The sequence below is a fragment of the Procambarus clarkii genome, chromosome 26 (genome assembly GCF_040958095.1).
Source record: "Procambarus clarkii isolate CNS0578487 chromosome 26, FALCON_Pclarkii_2.0, whole genome shotgun sequence".
NCBI classification, from domain to species: Eukaryota; Metazoa; Arthropoda; class Malacostraca; order Decapoda; family Cambaridae; genus Procambarus; species Procambarus clarkii.
In genome coordinates this window covers 17838968-17855631 of record NC_091175.1, presented here as the reverse complement: position 1 = coordinate 17855631, position 16664 = coordinate 17838968, and the positions used below count along the sequence as shown (strand labels likewise).

The 16664-nt window shown below is 48.2% G+C and overlaps 2 protein-coding genes across 2 annotated transcripts in view; one reads left to right on the top strand and one right to left on the bottom strand.

Moving 5' to 3' along the window:
* LOC123756831 (DNA oxidative demethylase ALKBH2) overlaps nucleotides 1-16664 on the top strand; it is a 166473-nt gene that overhangs the window by 10281 nt on the left and 139528 nt on the right. The gene's annotated exons all lie outside the window — the stretch shown is intronic.
* LOC138368812 (adhesive plaque matrix protein-like) overlaps nucleotides 6281-16664 on the bottom strand; it is a 24623-nt gene continuing 14239 nt past the window's right edge. The window contains exon 3 of the mRNA XM_069331511.1: nucleotides 6281-7185. Coding sequence (XP_069187612.1) covers nucleotides 6281-7185 — 905 coding nt within the window. The remainder of the gene's footprint in view (nucleotides 7186-16664) is intronic.

The window sequence follows — 16664 nt, the reverse complement described above, 5'->3', positions numbered from 1 at the left end:
CACTCTTTGTCATACAACGAGGGTGTGTGTGTGTGTGTGTGTGTGTGTGTGTGTGTGTGTGTGTGTGTGTGTGTGTGTGTGTGTGTGTGTGTGTGTGTGTGTGTGTGTGTGTGTGTGCAGTTTGGGACAAGCCCCTCTAGAATACTAGTAGAGTACGCTACTGTGCTATTAAACGCCACTACCGTTCTAGGAAACTCTGCTGCCATACTAGGAAACACCACTACCAATCTAGCAAAAACCGCTACCAATCTAGTAAACTAACTAGTAAAGATTCTAGCAAACTCCGCTAACATTCTAACAACCTTCGCTAATGTAACAAAAACATTGACTCGTACGAGATGAGTCACAAGATCAGAGTCAAATTATGTTTGCAGTGAACAAATCCACAAGGGCCGTGACGAGGATTCGAACCTGCGTCCGAGAGCATCCCAGACGCTGCCTTAATCGACTGAGATCTGCCAGCGTCTGGGATGCTCTCGAACGCAGGTTCGAATCCTCGTCACGGCTTGTGGATTTGTTCTAGTCAATTTGTTTTGTTTGAGGGGGGGGAGGGTAATTCTAAATTACATTGGGGTTGTGTAAGTTAGATTGGGGTTGGGGGGGGGGGGGTTCTAAGGTAGATTGAAGGCCATTTGATATGATTGTGAACTCTCTAAGTCAGATTTGGGACAATCTTGAGTTACACTGGAGCCTGCAGAATGTGAACATCTCACAACCACAACTCTGGTTTCTACCAGTTGTTGTTGTTGTTTAAGATTCGCCACCTGGAACAAAACGTTCCAAGTAGCACGGGCTATGGTGATCCCGTAGTGTTTCTAGCAGGCAGCTCACCGCCAGAGAGAAGTCTGGCTGGTGTGAGCCGGCTGCCTGGCCGGGTCTGCATACCTAGGGGGAGGGGAGCTGGGGGGGGATGGGGGGGGGAGGACCATTTGCCCGGAAAGACGTAAAAAAAAAAAAAAAGAGGTAGCCTCGTCCACTATTGCCATCACGAGAGGCACTCTTTAGTTGAGTGTAATTTTCGAGGGACGATAAGACTCCCTTGACATGCTTGAATTTACGCTATGTAAACACACAACGTAACTTTTAATGTTTCTTTTACGTCACTACAACGTAGCCACAACGTTTTGGTAACTGTATATTCACCTAGTTGTGCTTGCGGGGGTTGAGCTCTGGCTCTTTGGTCTCGCCTCTCAACTCTCAGTCAACTGGTGTACAGCTTCCTGAGCCTGCTGTGTGTGTGTGTGAGTGTGTATTCACCTAGTTGTGTTTGCGGGGGTTGAGCTCTGGTTATTTCGGCCCGCCTCTCAACTGCCAATCAACTGTTTACTAACTACTTTTTTTATCTCTCTCTCCACACCACACACACACCAGGAAGCAGCCCGTGACAGCTGACTAACTCCCAGGTACCTATTTACTGCTAGGTAACAGGGGCATTCAGGGTGAAAGACACTTTGCCCATTTGTTTCTGCCTGGTGCGGGAATCAAACCCGCGCCACAGAATTACGAGTCCTGCGCTCTATCCACCAGGGGCCAGATTCACGAAAGCACTTACGCAAGCACTTACGAACGTGTACATCTTTCCTCAATCTTTGACGGCTTTGGTTACATTTATTAAACAGTTTACAAGCATGAAAACTTCCCATTCAACTATTGTTATTGTTATAAACAGCTTCCTGGTGCTTAGGAGCTCATTAACTGTTAAATAATTGGAAACAAAGCCGTCGAAGATTGAGAAAAGATGTACAGGTTTGTGTTTGCGTAAGTGCTTTCATGAATCTGGCCCCAGGCTACCAGGCCCCCAGGTGTCTGTATGTGTGTGTGTACTTGTGTGTGTATAGTTACCTAAGTAATAAATATATATAAATAAATAAATGTTTATTCAGGTAAAGTAGATACATACAAGAGGTTATACAAAAATTGATAGATTTATAGATAGAGCTAGTACAGGGTGTAGTTCTTGGTGTCTTGTCATCCCAATAGACTGTGTCTATGTGTCTCTGTCTCTATCTGAGTGTCTGTGTGTGTCTGGAGGCGAATAAAATGAGCAGAAACCCGCAACGCCTACAATATTTGCTGACCAGACCACACACTAGAAATTGAAGGGACGACGACGTTTCGGTCCGTCCTGGACCATTCTCAAGTCGATTGTGACTCATCGCCTACAGTATTGCTTGAGACAAGTTATGCAACGCCTCCCTGCTCAACGCCACCCCACCCGGGTCACAATACTTCTCTCTCTCTCAATACTAAAGCAGTCATGTATCTCGCCAATTGTAAATTAGCGTGCGCCAATTTTATCTTTATCAGTTTGGTTGCAATATTGCGGTAGTGATTTTTGGTGGGGTATTTATCATGGAGGGTGAGGTTGGCGAAGGCAGGGGTGAAGTTGGCGAAGGCAGAGTGAAGTTGGCGAAGGCAGCGTGAAGTTGGCGAAGGCAGAGTGAAGTTGGCGAAGGCAGAGTGAAGTTGGCGAAGGCAGAGTGAAGTTGGCGAAGGCAGCGTGAAGTTGGCGAAGGCAGAGTGAAGTTGGCGAAGGCAGCGTTGCATTGGCTGTAGGTCAGTGTCATTACCTTCAATATGTGGCTGCTAGCGCGAGCCGTCACCGCGAGACATTCCTCCCAGCTTGTAGCCAGACGGTGACACACCTTGTGGATCCCTCCCAGCTTGTAGCCAGACGGTGACACAGCTTGTGGATCCTCCCAGCTTGTAGCCAGACGGTGACACCTTGTGGATCCTCCCAGCTTGTAGCCAGACGTTGACACAGCTTGTGGATCCTCCCAGCTTGTAGCCAGACGGTGACACAGCTTGTGGATCCTCCCAGCTTGTAGCCAGACGTTGACACAGCTTGTGGATCCCTCCCAGCTTGTAGCCAGACGTTGACAGCTTGTGGATCCTCCCAGCTTGTAGCCAGACGGTGACAGCTTGTGGATCCTCCCAGCTTGTAGCCAGACGGTGACAGCTTGTGGATCCTCCCAGCTTGTAGCCAGACGGTGACAGCTTGTGGATCCTCCCAGCTTGTAGCCAGACGGTGACACAGCTTGTGGATCCGTCCCAGCTTGTAGCCAGACGGTGACACAGCTTGTGGATCCTCCCAGCTTGTAGCCAGACGGTGACACAGCTTGTGGATCCCTCCCAGCTTGTAGCCAGACGGTGACACCTTGTGGATCCTCCCAGCTTGTAGCCAGACGGTGACACAGCTTGTGGATCCCTCCCAGCTTGTAGCCAGACGGTGACACAGCTTGTGGATCCTCCCAGCTTGTAGCCAGACGGTGACACCTTGTGGATCCTCCCAGCTTGTAGCCAGACGGTGACACCTTGTGGATCCTCCCAGCTTGTAGCCAGACGGTGACACAGCTTGTGGATCCCTCCCAGCTTGTAGCCAGACGGTGACACAGCTTGTGGATCCTCCCAGCTTGTAGCCAGACGGTGACACCTTGTGGATCCTCCCAGCTTGTAGCCAGACGGTGACACCTTGTGGATCCTCCCAGCTTGTAGCCAGACGCTGACACAGCTTGTGGATCCCTCCCAGCTTGTAGCCAGACGGTGACACCTTGTGGATCCCCCCAGCTTGTAGCCAGACGGTGACACAGCTTGTGGATCCTCCCAGCTTGTAGCCAGACGGTGACACAGCTTGTGGATCCCTCCCAGCTTGTAGCCAGACGGTGACACTTTGTGGATCCTCCCAGCTTGTAGCCAGACGGTGACACAGCTTGTGGATCCTCCCAGCTTGTAGCCAGACGCTGACACAGCTTGTGGATCCTCCCAGCTTGTAGAGAAGGACATTTCAATATTACGGTGATTTATATTTCAGTTTAGGGTGGGAATTTGTACGTTTTGGTCGATAGCGTAACAAAAAAAATGTTGTGCAATAGATGGACACATCACTGGACGCTGGCAAGACCTGAGCATTGCTTCAGTGTTTGGTTATGACGTGAGACACGCGGTCACGCATTCTTGCGTCTACGCTGAGGTCGCGTCGACGCAAGAGGTCGGGGGGGGGGGGGGGGGTTAGTTATTTAACATGTTGGGTTACGCCCTTGTAACCTCTACTACCACCGCTGCTGCTGCTTGGTACAGTCTGGGACGACTCGGTGCTATATTTACCTCCGTCACTCTCTGTGGCGTGACCGTATGCAAGGTGCGAGAAGTAATAGTTTGGAGGGTCACTGGAGGCCCCCCCCCCCCCCGCCCGAGGCCAAGGGAGTTGAGCTATGTTGATGGTCTCTGGTGCGGCAAGTTTGACTTAGATATATTATTTCTGTTACGAAGGAATTTGATGTTATCTCAACGAATAACTTTACTATTATATTTAGGAATGCAAGATTAATTTGTCGTAATAGAACGTCGTATTTTGACGTATACTCTACCTAAAGGCTAAAAAAAAAATCGTACTAGAAAATGGAAGCGGCTCGCGATAAATTGATATTATTGTCTCGTTTTCTGTTTTGGGTCCTCTGGTAGGTTAGGATAAGGGCACCGTAGTAGGATAGAATACTTAAGACTCGCAACTTATTATACTCACACTTCTTTCTTGAACCAATGTTCCACTCTCCACCCACTTGAACACTTATAACAGAACCACTCTACTTTCCTTAGGCCTAAACTGTACACGAAACATAACCATAGATTATAACTTTTGGTTAGGCCGGCGCGTTTAAATTGAAGACCACGTCTGTGGTGTGCGTCACCCCTGGGAGCAGGCGTAGCTCCCAGGGGTGTGTATACATATACATAGCTGTATACATATATATTGGTGAATACATATAGGTCAGACAACACCTGCCGAAACATGTAGAGGGGGGATATATGATATGTATAGTGTGTATATCTACATTTGAAACTGTAATTTGTTAGGCGCCTGTTATCCTCATTCGTTATCAAGAGTGATAACGAATGAGGATATCCTCATTCCTGATATCCTCATCGAGGCCTCTCGCTTGAGGACGATGGGCGCAGTTTAAGGGTTAAAAAGTTCTCTCACTTTGTACTCTTTTTTTTTTTTTAATTACTGAAGCTTTGACAGTTGGTCAATGTTTATCTCCTTGTTTGACCATCTGGGGGGGGGGGCTGCAGTTTGTGTGTGAGTGTGAGTGACAAGGTGTAGACAGCCCAATAGGTTTTGTTCCTGTCGGGAAGGTGGAGGGGGGAGGAGTTTTCTACATGCTAATATGGCAGTATGTTCCCATACAGGGAAACCCAGGCGGGGTTTTTTCCCATTAGGAAATAAATATATATATATATATATATATATATATATATATATATATATATATATATATATATATATATATATATGTCGTACCTAGTAGCCAGAACGCACTTCTCAGCCTACTATGCAAGGCCCGATTTGCCTAATAAGCCAAGTTTTCCTGAATTAATATATTTTCTCTAATTTTTTTCTTTTGAAATGATAAAGCTACCCATTTCATTATGTATGAGGTCAATTTTTTTTTATTGTAGTTAAAATTAATGTAGATATATGACCGAACCTAACCAACCCTACCTAACCTAACCTAACCTATCTTTATAGGTTAGGTTAGGTTTGGTAGCCGAAAAAGTTAGGTTAGGTTAGGTTAGGTAGGTTAGGTCGTCGAAAAAACATTAATTCAAGAAAACTTGGCTTATTAGGCAAATCGGGCCTTGCATAGTAGGCTGAGAAGTGCGTTCTGGCTACTAGGTACGACATATATATATATATATATATATATATATATATATATATATATATATATATATATATATATATATATATATATATATATATATATATATATATATATATATATATATATATATATATATAATGTCAATCAAATTGCGTCTGCGTATGACGTCATTCACTAGTCATCTAGATAGTACGACGCTTAACGCAAGACTTTTTCATGAAGTTTTGAACTGCAGGGTGCTACAAGGTCTGACCCTTGCGTGTGTGTGTGTGTGTGTGTGTGTGTGTGTGTGTGTGTGTGTGTGTGTGTGTGTGTGTGTGTGTGTGTGGATTAAGACCCGGTGTCTGGGGCGACGCAGGACGCTGGTTCGATCCTATATACCGTTCTGCTACAGAGATTGTGTTTGTGTTTAAATGGGTGTATATATAAGGTTGTTGTGATTTATCGGTGTATAGAAGTGCCGTTCGGTGTCACTTGCTGTTCCCCCGCGGCGTGTGGTGGCGCTCCTGGAGGCGCTGGCTCCCAGGGCCACACTGTGTATGATTTCATTTTTTTTTATTTTCCAGTGGTCCAACGGCTCGTTAAGTGGATGTGCTCCACCGACTTTTCCTGAATTAGTTTAGGTGGGTGGCCAAGTTGGTGGTTGACTGGGTGGGTGAGAGGAGGTAGGTGGGTGAGTGCAGGTAGGTGGGTGAGAGGAGGTAGGTGGGTGAGGGCAGGTAGGTGGGTGAGTGCAGGTAGGTGGGTGAGAGGAGGTAGGTGGGTGAGAGGAGGTAGGTGGGTGAGGGCAGGTAGGTGGGTGAGAGGAGGTAGGTGGGTGAGGGCAGGTAGGTGGGTGAGAGGAGGTAGGTGGGTGAGAGGAGGTAGGTGGGTGAGGGCAGGTAGGTGGGTGAGAGGAGGTAGGTGGGTGAGGGCAGGTAGGTGGGTGAGAGGAGGTAGGTGGGTGAGTGCAGGTAGGTGGGTGAGAGGAGGTAGGTGGGTGAGGGCAGGTAGGTAGGTGAGAGGAGGTAGGTGGGTGAGAGGAGGTAGGTGGGTGAGAGGAGGTAGGTGGGTGAGGGCAGGTAGGTGGGTGAGAGGAGGTAGGTGGGTGAGTGCAGGTAGGTGGGTGAGAGGAGGTAGGTGGGTGAGTGCAGGTAGGTGGGTGAGAGGAGGTAGGTGGGTGAGGGCAGGTAGGTGGGTGAGGGCAGGTAGGTGGGTGAGAGGAGGTAGGTGGGTGAGGGCACGTAGGTGGGTGAGAGGAGGTAGGTGGGTGAGGGCAGGTAGGTGGGTGAGAGGAGGTAGGTGGGTGAGTGCAGGTAGGTGGGTGAGAGGAGGTAGGTGGGTGAGGGCAGGTAGGTGGGTGAGAGGAGGTAGGTGGGTGAGAGGAGGTAGGTGGGTGAGGGCAGGTAGGTGGGTGAGAGGAGGTAGGTGGGTGAGAGGAGGTAGGTGGGTGAGGGCAGGTAGGTGGGTGAGGGCAGGTAGGTGGGTGAGAGGAGGTAGGTGGGTATAACCAAAGGAGTGGGGCGTTCACCATACGGGTCTAACCAAATATGGCTGACCCGTTGAAGTAATTACCATTCCCCCGCCACACCCACCACACTATAGACACCACTGGGTGAAGAAAACCGGTTCTCAACGGTTTCTAGTTACCACACTTCTCTAGTCATCATCGTTCTCTAGTTAACATCGATTTTTAAGTTGTCATTATACTCTAGTTATCACCGTTCTCTAATACGAGGCTATGGCAGTGCTTAGTCGTCGATGGTGCTAGAGAATAGTCACAGGCTAGTTAAGCCGCGTAGTATACCATCTGTGTCTCAACTATACTGCCTTGAGGATGATTATCATCATAACAATCACTCAGCCCAATCACATGGTTGTAATACAGCCCAATCACATGGTTGTAACAAGGTTGTAATACAGCCCAATCACATGGTTGTAGCGAGGTTGTAACAAGGTTGTCTCAAGGTCTGTGTTTACATTGGGCGTTTACTGCTTTGGGCCTGATTAGCATCTCCCTCCCCCTCCCCCCTATATGGCTGGTCCTTAGAGCTTGGGCTCTGTAGATCAAAGAGCTCTTGACGTGACCTCTGTAACCCCCTTAATGTACCCTAGGATACCCATTTCATTCACTTGGGCACTAGGAGGCTCGAACTATCGACCCTCCATGGGTTAGGAGACGGAAGCTCTAAGGGTAGTCGTGTTATGCATGTTTACGGGTAGGTACATTAGTGAGGATAGGCCTATGTAAAAAAAAATGCAGTAGGCCCTCGGTAGCTGTAGATATCATGTCGGGGCGCTTTCTCCTGACGACTTCCTTGTCCTAGCCTCAGTACTGATCCTGATGCGTAATTCTTGGTGGGTAAAAACTCCTTCGAGTGAGTCTTGGAGGACTTGTTGGCGTCCTTGTGGTGGGTCGGGGAGGGGCCCACCTGTTCTCATTACCTCACTCATGGTGGGTCAGTGTGTGTGTGTGGGGCCCACCTCACTCATGGTGGGTCAGTGAGTGTGTGTGGGGCCCACCTCACTCATGGTGGGTCAGTGAGTGTGTGTAGGGCCCACCTCACTCATGGTGGCTCAGTGAGTGTTTGGGGCCCACCTCACCCATGGTGGGTCAGTGAGTGTGTAGGGGGTCCCACCTCACTCATGGTGGGTCAGTGAGTGTGTGTGTGTGGCCCACCTCACTCATGGTGGGTCAGTGAGTGTGTGTGGGGCCCACCTCACTCATGGTGGGTCAGTGAGTGTGTGGGGCCCACCTCACTCATGGTAGGTCAGTGAGTTTGTGTGTGTGGCCCACCTCACTCATGGTGGGTCAGTGAGTGTGTGTGGGGCCCACCTCACTCATGGTGGGTCAGTGAGTGTGTGTGGGGCCCACCTCACTCATGGTGGGTCAGTGAGTGAGTGTGTGTGGGGCCCCACCTCACTCATGGTGGCTCAGTGAGTGTTTGGGGCCCGCCTCACCCACGGTGGGTCAGTGAGTGTTTGGGGCCCGCCTCACCCACGGTGGGTCAGTGAGTGTGTGTGGGGCCCACCTCACCCACGGTGGGTCAGGGGTGGGCCTCACTCAAGACGTGACTCATCTTGTGTCAGGAACAATCTTAAAAGATTTGTATCTTGTCATCAAACTCCATTTCTCAGGAGTTTCCCTGAAGAAAAAAAATATCCCAGCCATTGAGTTGCAGGAATTGATTTCCACAATGAATACACTTTTAAAAAGCAAATGATTTTATCGACCTTTACCTTTGAGTCGCTAAAAGTTTATATATATATTTGTGAACTAGATAAACCCATTTTAGGATTGGTTACCTAAAATAATTCGTACGATCAACTTTTTGCCATCTTTAAAACCTTAATTACAATTTTAAACCTTAAAAACTTTTTTAAAACCTTTTTTAACCTTTTTTAAAACCTTGTAAACCTTAATTAGATTTTTAATTCAGGCAGAGTTTCACTCAATTAAGGTTGCTATTGTGTGATTGAAGCTGCCTGCTGTCTATCTCCCGTCAGGACACAGATGTGGGATACAGGTATACATGTGTATATATGTATGTATACACATGTGTGTATATATATGTATCCTTGCTCAACCCATTCTCAAGCTCGTCCTAGCTGCAGGTGAGCCATAAATACGCATTTATTGCAAGTTTAACATTGAATTCGAAATCAGTATTTTCTCAAACGTAAATTAATACTGTATATCAGAAATCCGTGTATAGATAGGCCTAGGTGAGGTTAGGTAAGGTGTTCAGGTGTCTGATATACGGTAAGTTCTGAGGAAACACATCAGAGTAACAGGGTTATCGCGAATAACCGAACTCAATTACGGGATCACCATAGCCCGTGCTACATGGACATTTCGTTCTGATTAGATAATCTAAAACAACAACGAGGAAACACACTCTCTCAAGATACACTTGAGTACACAAAGGCTTTTTTGTGTCCATTATACACTCCAGTGAGGGGAGACACGTTCCTTCTGTTTACACTCCACTCGCTAAGACACTTACGGCTTCTTATTTGTGTTTGGAGTGAGTCAATACACTGATCTTGCTGCCAGTGGCCCAGGAAGATACTTGGGGCCAGATTCACGAAGCAGTTACGCAAGCACTTACGAACCTGTACATCTTTTCTCAATCTTTGGTGGCTAAGTTTACAATTATTAAACAGTTAATGAGCTCCGAAGCACCAGGAGGCTGTTTATAACAATAACAACAGTTGATTGGGAACTTTTTATGCTTATAAACTGTTTAATAAATGTAACCAAAGCCGTCAAAGATTGAGGAAAGATGTACACGTTCGTAAGTACCTGCGTAACTGCTTCGTGAATCTTATATAGAAGGTACGTGCCTATACGTGTCTATATAGATACGATACGGGTATGTAAATGATGTACTTTGCAATTTCCATGTCAGTTGCATATTTAAAACACTTCATAATGCAGACGAGGAGTCACAATAACGGGGCTGAAATATGTTGACCAAACCACACACTAGAAAGTGAAGGGACGACGACGTTTCGGTCCGTCCTGGGCCATTCTCAAGTCAATTGTGTCGATTGTCAATCGACTTGAGAATGGTCCAGGACGGACCGAAACGTCGTCGTCCCTTCACTTTCTAGTGTGTGGTCTGGTCTTCATAAGTCACTAGTCAACCTCCCATGAGAGACGGAGCCATGAGACTGGTGCCTCAGTCTATCGCAGAGAACGAGTAGACATATAAGCAGCTCGTAGACTTGGCAGACCTTTGTAATGATCTCAAGTGGACGCTTTAGAGGTCTGGACGCTCTTCCTTCAAGACAAAGCCTTTGTGTTCTTTCCTCTTGGATGCGTCGCGCCTTCCCCAAGGAAGCACAAGGTACCCCAAGGAAGCAGAGGTACCCCAAGGAAGCAGAGGTACCCCAAGGAAGCAGAGGTACCCCAAGGAAGCAGAGGTACCCCAAGGAAGCAGAGGTACCCCAAGGAAGCAGAGGTACCCCAAGGAAGCAGAGGTACCCCGAAGAAGCAGAGGTACCCCAAGGAACTCAAGACTCGCCTAAATATCCCAAGGTACCCCTACGGAATATCTGTCTATCGTAACAACGTTATGTTGACTGTCTAAAATAGACTGGTGATTGCGACCTATCTACAGTCTCTCCGTTGTTGTTGTTGTTGTTATAGATTCAGCTACTGGGAACAAAAAGTTGCAAGTAGCACGGGCTATGGTGAGCCCGTAGTGGACTTACCTGGCACAGGCGCGGCGCAGTAACTAATGCAGTCTGTCCGGTTACAGTGTCCTGATACAGTGCCCTCATGTACCACAGCTAAGCCTCCCCTGGAACTCTCTCACATGTAGTGATCTATTACCCGTGGAACCAGTTCACGGGAGCTCTCACAATACGTAATAAAAATGACCCTCACAATTGAGACCGGTTCTTTGCTCTTTTTTTTGTATTAGACCTTTGAATGCGAAACCGGACTTGAGAGGTTTATTCCGTCACCACAGTCCCCGTGGTGGCTGTGGCTCGCCTCCTGTTTCGCGGCCCCTTTGGCCTGGGTTCGTATCCTGGCCGGGGAGGATTGACTGGGCGCCAGTCCTTAACTGTAGCCTCTGTTCACTCCAACAGTAAACTGGCTACCTGGTTGTTAAACAATTTAGCGGGTCGTATTCCAGGGAACAAATTAGGATTAAGGACCTGCCCTAAACGCTACGCGTGCTGGTGGCTGTACAAGAATGTAACAACTCTTGTACTTATAAGTAAATAAATAAATATGACCCAATAAATATAAGCTATGGCCGTCCCAGAAGGACAGTACAAGACCGACTGTGTCTCAGAAACTCTGAATCTCTGGATGTCGGAGATTTTTGCAAGTGATTGACAACGAAATCAAATTCCACTGGAGGTTACAGAAGCAGATGACTTTTTGAAGGACCTTCATTCCTCCGAGTCCTCTTAAGCCTTATCTTACTAGTTTTCCCTGGAATACGATCCGCTAAGCAGTTTAAAACCAGGAGGGCAGGAGCCAACAGGTATGAATCGGTGCCCAATCATGTTTCTCTACCCTGGGATCGAACCCCGTATGGGGTGGTGAGAGCGCGCTCTTTGCTTTAAGAAACAAATAAACAAATATTTGTCCTCTTCACATATGGTAGAAGTAGTTGGGGACGGGGAGGGCATTATCAGGGGGAAAGTGCCAAGCCATTTCGACTATATAGCACTGGGAAGGGATCAGGATAAGGATTTGGGATGGGACGGCGGGAAGGAATGGTGGCTAACCACTTAGCGGACGGTCGGGGATTGAACGCCGACCTGCATGACGCGAGGCCGTCGCTCTACCGTCCAGCCCAAGTGGTTGAGCAATTAACTTTAATCGTGACGACGGGATAAACGATCATTTCACGAGGAAAAGGTCTATATACTCGCTGGTTGGTCAGAAAGGTATTGTTGTGGCCGTGGTACCCCCCCTCCTCCCCGAGGCTCATACCTGGAGTGTACCTGGAGTGGGTACCGAGAGTTTTTGTCTGGTGATAAGTTGATCTTAAAGTTCAGGAGGCTCACATACCCATCACAGATGGGTTGGTACAACTCTTCCTGCAAGAACTTGTCTAATTGTTCATGGAACAGATCTGATTGTGTCCCGGCCGGCCTTAAGGGCCAACACCTCACCCAGCTAGGCCATTCTCACGCTTGGAGATACACACTGAAAGGTATATTCCTCTCTCTCTCTCTCTCTCTCTCTCTCTCTCTCTCTCTCTCTCTCTCTCTCTCTCTCTCTCTCTCTCTCTTCTCTCTCTCTCTCTCTCTCTCTCTCTCTCTCTCTCTCTCTCTCTCTCTCTCTCTCTCTCTCTCTCTCTCTCATATATATATATATATATATATATATATATATATATATATATATATATATATATATATATATATATATATATATATATATATATATATATATATGTATATATATACCAATTATATTTTAGTCCTGAACTAAAGTGTAGTTTTAGTTCATGATTAAAGTATAGTTTCTGGTTGGTCAATTAGCTATTGTGGCGGCCTTAATTACCCTCCAGTAGTTGAAAGACTTTAAACCATCACCAACAACCACAACCTCCCCCCCCCCCTCTCCTAAAGATGCAACCCGTCCTCGACTCAAGTCCATTACATCCAGCGGTCGACCCCACAGACACATTCATAAATTTTAACATGCTGTTCATTTAAAACAGGAATTTTCACAAATATAAATTAATATTATGATATATTAGCATATTGTGTATATATAGGCATATGTTAGGTTAGGTTAGGTGGTTGGGTTCTGTTGGCGATTATTTGTATTTGTAGTACGTGGGTGAAGCATTTATAGCGTTGTGGTTCGAACAAAATTCGTCAGTGAAGCATTTGTTCCGGAAGTGTTCGAACGAAATGAGTTGTGAGTCGTGTGTAAACCGTTTTTCATTCATAAACAGGGGGTTTGGCGGGTGCGTGGAATCACTTTTGGATCTTTGTTTGGAGGACGGGCTGAAAGATGACGGGTGAGATCTCGGACGTAGGTTCGAATCCTCATCACGGCCCTTGTGGATTTGTTCATGAGGGGTGAGGTGCAGTAACACTGGGGGGGGGGGAAGGGGGGATGCTTAGTCCAACCCCCCCCCCCCATTACAGGATCAAATATCTTATATGTGACGAGTCAATACTGCCTCAAGATGGTATATACATGTTCTTTGAGGTGAGTTTAAGTTCAATGTTCTATCTTTGGTGGTTGTGTGTGTGTGGGGGGGGGAGGGGTTGTGGTGAGGTTGTGATAGGTTGGTGTACAGAGGTTATGGTTTTTGCGGTGATTGTAAGGGGGTTGTGAAGGGTTTATGATGATCATGCGGTGATTGTGGTTGTTTGGGAATGGTTGTGGGGGTCTGGGTATGGTTGTGGGGGTCTGGGCATGGTTGTGGGGGTCTGGGTATGGTTGTGGGGGTCTGGGCATGGTTGTGGGGGTCTGGGTATGGTTGTGGGGGTCTGGGCATGGTTGTGGGGGTCTGGGCATGGTTGTGGGGGTCTGGGTATGGTTGTGGGGGTCTGGGCATGGTTGTGGGGGTCTGGGCATGGTTGTGGGGGTCTGGGTATGGTTGTGGGGGTCTGGGTATGGTTGTGGGGGTCTGGGTATGGTTGTGGGGGTCTGGGCATGGTTGTGGGGGTCTGGGTATGGTTGTGGGGGTCTGGGTATGGTTGTGGGGGTCTGGGTATGGTTGTGGGGGTCTGGGTATGGTTGAGGGGGTCTGGGTATGGTTGTGGGGGTCTGGGCATGGTTGTGGGGGTCTGGGCATGGTTGTGGGGGTCTGGGTATGGTTGTGGGGGTCTGGGCATGGTTGTGGGGGTCTGGGTATGGTTGCGGGGGTCTGGGCATGGTTGTGGGGGTCTGGGTATGGTTGTGGGGGTCTGGGCATGGTTGTGGGGGTCTGGGCATGGTTGTGGGGGTCTGGACATGGTTGTGGGGGTCTGGGTATGGTTGTGGGGGTCTGGGCATGGTTGTAGGGGTCTGGGTATGGTTGTGGGGGTCTGGGCATGGTTGTGGGGGTCTGGGCATGGTTGTGGGGGTCTGTGCATGGTTGTGGGGGTCTGGGTATGGTTGTGGGGGTCTGGGCATGGTTGTGGGGGTCTGGGCATGGTTGTGGGGGTCTGGGCATGATTGTGGGGGTCTGGGTATGGTTGTGGGGGTCTGGGCATGGTTGTGGGGGTCTGGGTATGGTTGTGGGGGTCTGGGCATGGTTGTGGGGGTCTGGGCATGGTTGTGGGGGTCTGGGCATGGTTGTGGGGGTCTGGGTATGGTTGTGGGGGTCTGGGTATGGTTGTGGGGGTCTGGGCATGGTTGTGGGGGTCTGAGTATGGTTGTGGGGGTCTGGGCATGGTTGTGGGGGTCTGGGTATGGTTGTGGGGGTCTGGGCATGATTGTGGGAGTCTGGGTATGGTTGTGGGGGGTCTGTGCATGGTTGTGGGGGTCTGGGTATGGTTGTGAGATCTTTGCGTGGTTGTGGAGCCTGTATGTTTGTGATTTTTAGGAGGTTTGTGCATGGTTGTGTATAAAAGTTGTGGATGTGTGTACACGAGATTGTATAAAAAGTGCTAAGATCGTGTATACACACACACACACACACACACACACACACACACACACACACACACACACACATACACACACACACACACACACACACACACACACACACACACACACACACACACACACACACACACACACACACAAGCACGCACGCACGCACGCACGCACGCACGCACGTTGTGCAAGCTATGCACGGTTTATGCAAGAGATCGACACTCTCCACAGCGACAAGAAGCCATGATTAGCCAGCCATGCACACACCCTCCCCCCCCCCCTCTCTCTCTCTCTCTCTCTCTCTCTCTCTCTCTCTCTCTCTCTCTCTCTCTCTCTCTCTCTCTCTCTCTCTCTCTCTCCACCAGGGAGAAGAAAGGAAGGAGGCAGCTGGGCTCTCTTGCGCCCCACCGTCTCCGCCTCTATAACTTTTTGTCCCAGGACAATGTGTTCAGCGCGGGCAGGTTTGCGGCGCGCACACAGGTTCCCGCCAACCCATTCACGGCGTCTGGCCTCGCCCCCACACCCACAGTGTGGGTGGAAGGAACCTTCATATAACCCGGATATTAGACAGACTAAGTTCTTGGTTAATTATTAAGAGAGAGCGCTGAGTGGGTATGATTATATAGCACTTTGAAAGGGATATGAAGACGGATTGAAGGACGTGTCTAGCCACTTGACCAACGGGAATCGAACGCCGGTCTGCAGGGGATGAGGACGGTGTTCTATCGGCTAGTTTCAGGTGGCAGGGTAAGTTTTTAATTAGGCCTGATTATGCCTAATTAGACTTAAGCATTATTCACTGTTAAATTAAGGTCACAACACAGCCTTACTGACTAAGCAGCAAGCTTAGTCTTCTGCTAAATATAGCTCATAAATATAGTAATCTATTTTAATATTAAAAAGTGAATTTAAATTTCAAAATAAATGTCAGGTTCTTAATTGCTGAAAAATTGATTTGAAACGGGACCACTTTTAAAGAATCTATTATAGCTACTAAAGTAAAAAATAATATTTGAGATTCGTCAATATGCGACAATTTCCACGATCAGCTAATCAACTAATCGCCTGATTTGAATTGTCCCAGTTGGGATTGGGATTCATGCAGGTGAGTAGTGTACGCGGTGGATTACACTACTACTTTGTAATGTTTGTGAGGGATTAGTTCACTACCCGGCAGTGTACATAGGGGGACTGTTTCACTACGCGGTAATTTGAGTGTCGATTACGGGCTCACCATAGCCCGTGCTACATGGACACTTCGTCCTGAGTAGCTAAATCTGAAACAACATTGAGTGTCTAGATAAATATTGAAACGTCTGGACAAAGCACAGACCTGAAGCAAGTGTTCCGACCTCGAGCCTATCCAGAGTTCAAGGCTAAACCCAAAAATATATCGAACATAGAGGCAAGCTGGTGGGAGATGAGTCCTGATGGACACAACCTCTGGCAACCTTAACCAAGTTGGCCAGGTGAGTGTGTGTATGTGTGTGTGTGTGTGTGTGTGTGTGTGTGTGTGTGTGAGTGTGTGTGAGTTAGCAACAAGTCATTCAGCACTCGTGCTGGAAATCAGTATTATTTGGTAGTGAGTTTATGAACCTAGTGAGTGAGTGCATACATACACTCTTCGCTTCAATATTACCATGAGTGCATACGCGCATTCTCTGCTTCAGCGATGGCAGTCGAGAGAAAAGGCGAACCAAAAGATTGTGAGTGCGTTGTACTCAGCACGTGCGTGCATGCTGGGACCTGAGCGAATGTGGTTGGGCTGAGTGACTACGTGCACTCACTCAACAGGAGTGAGAGCGAGTCACGCACGCACTCCCTGCGTGAGTTGGCCAGGAGCACGCGTCACGAACAGGAAGACTTTGGTGGAAAGTTCGTCGTAGAAAGTGTTGTAGTGGACAGGGGGCGCTGACCCCCTGTCAGGAACCGCCACCTCCGTG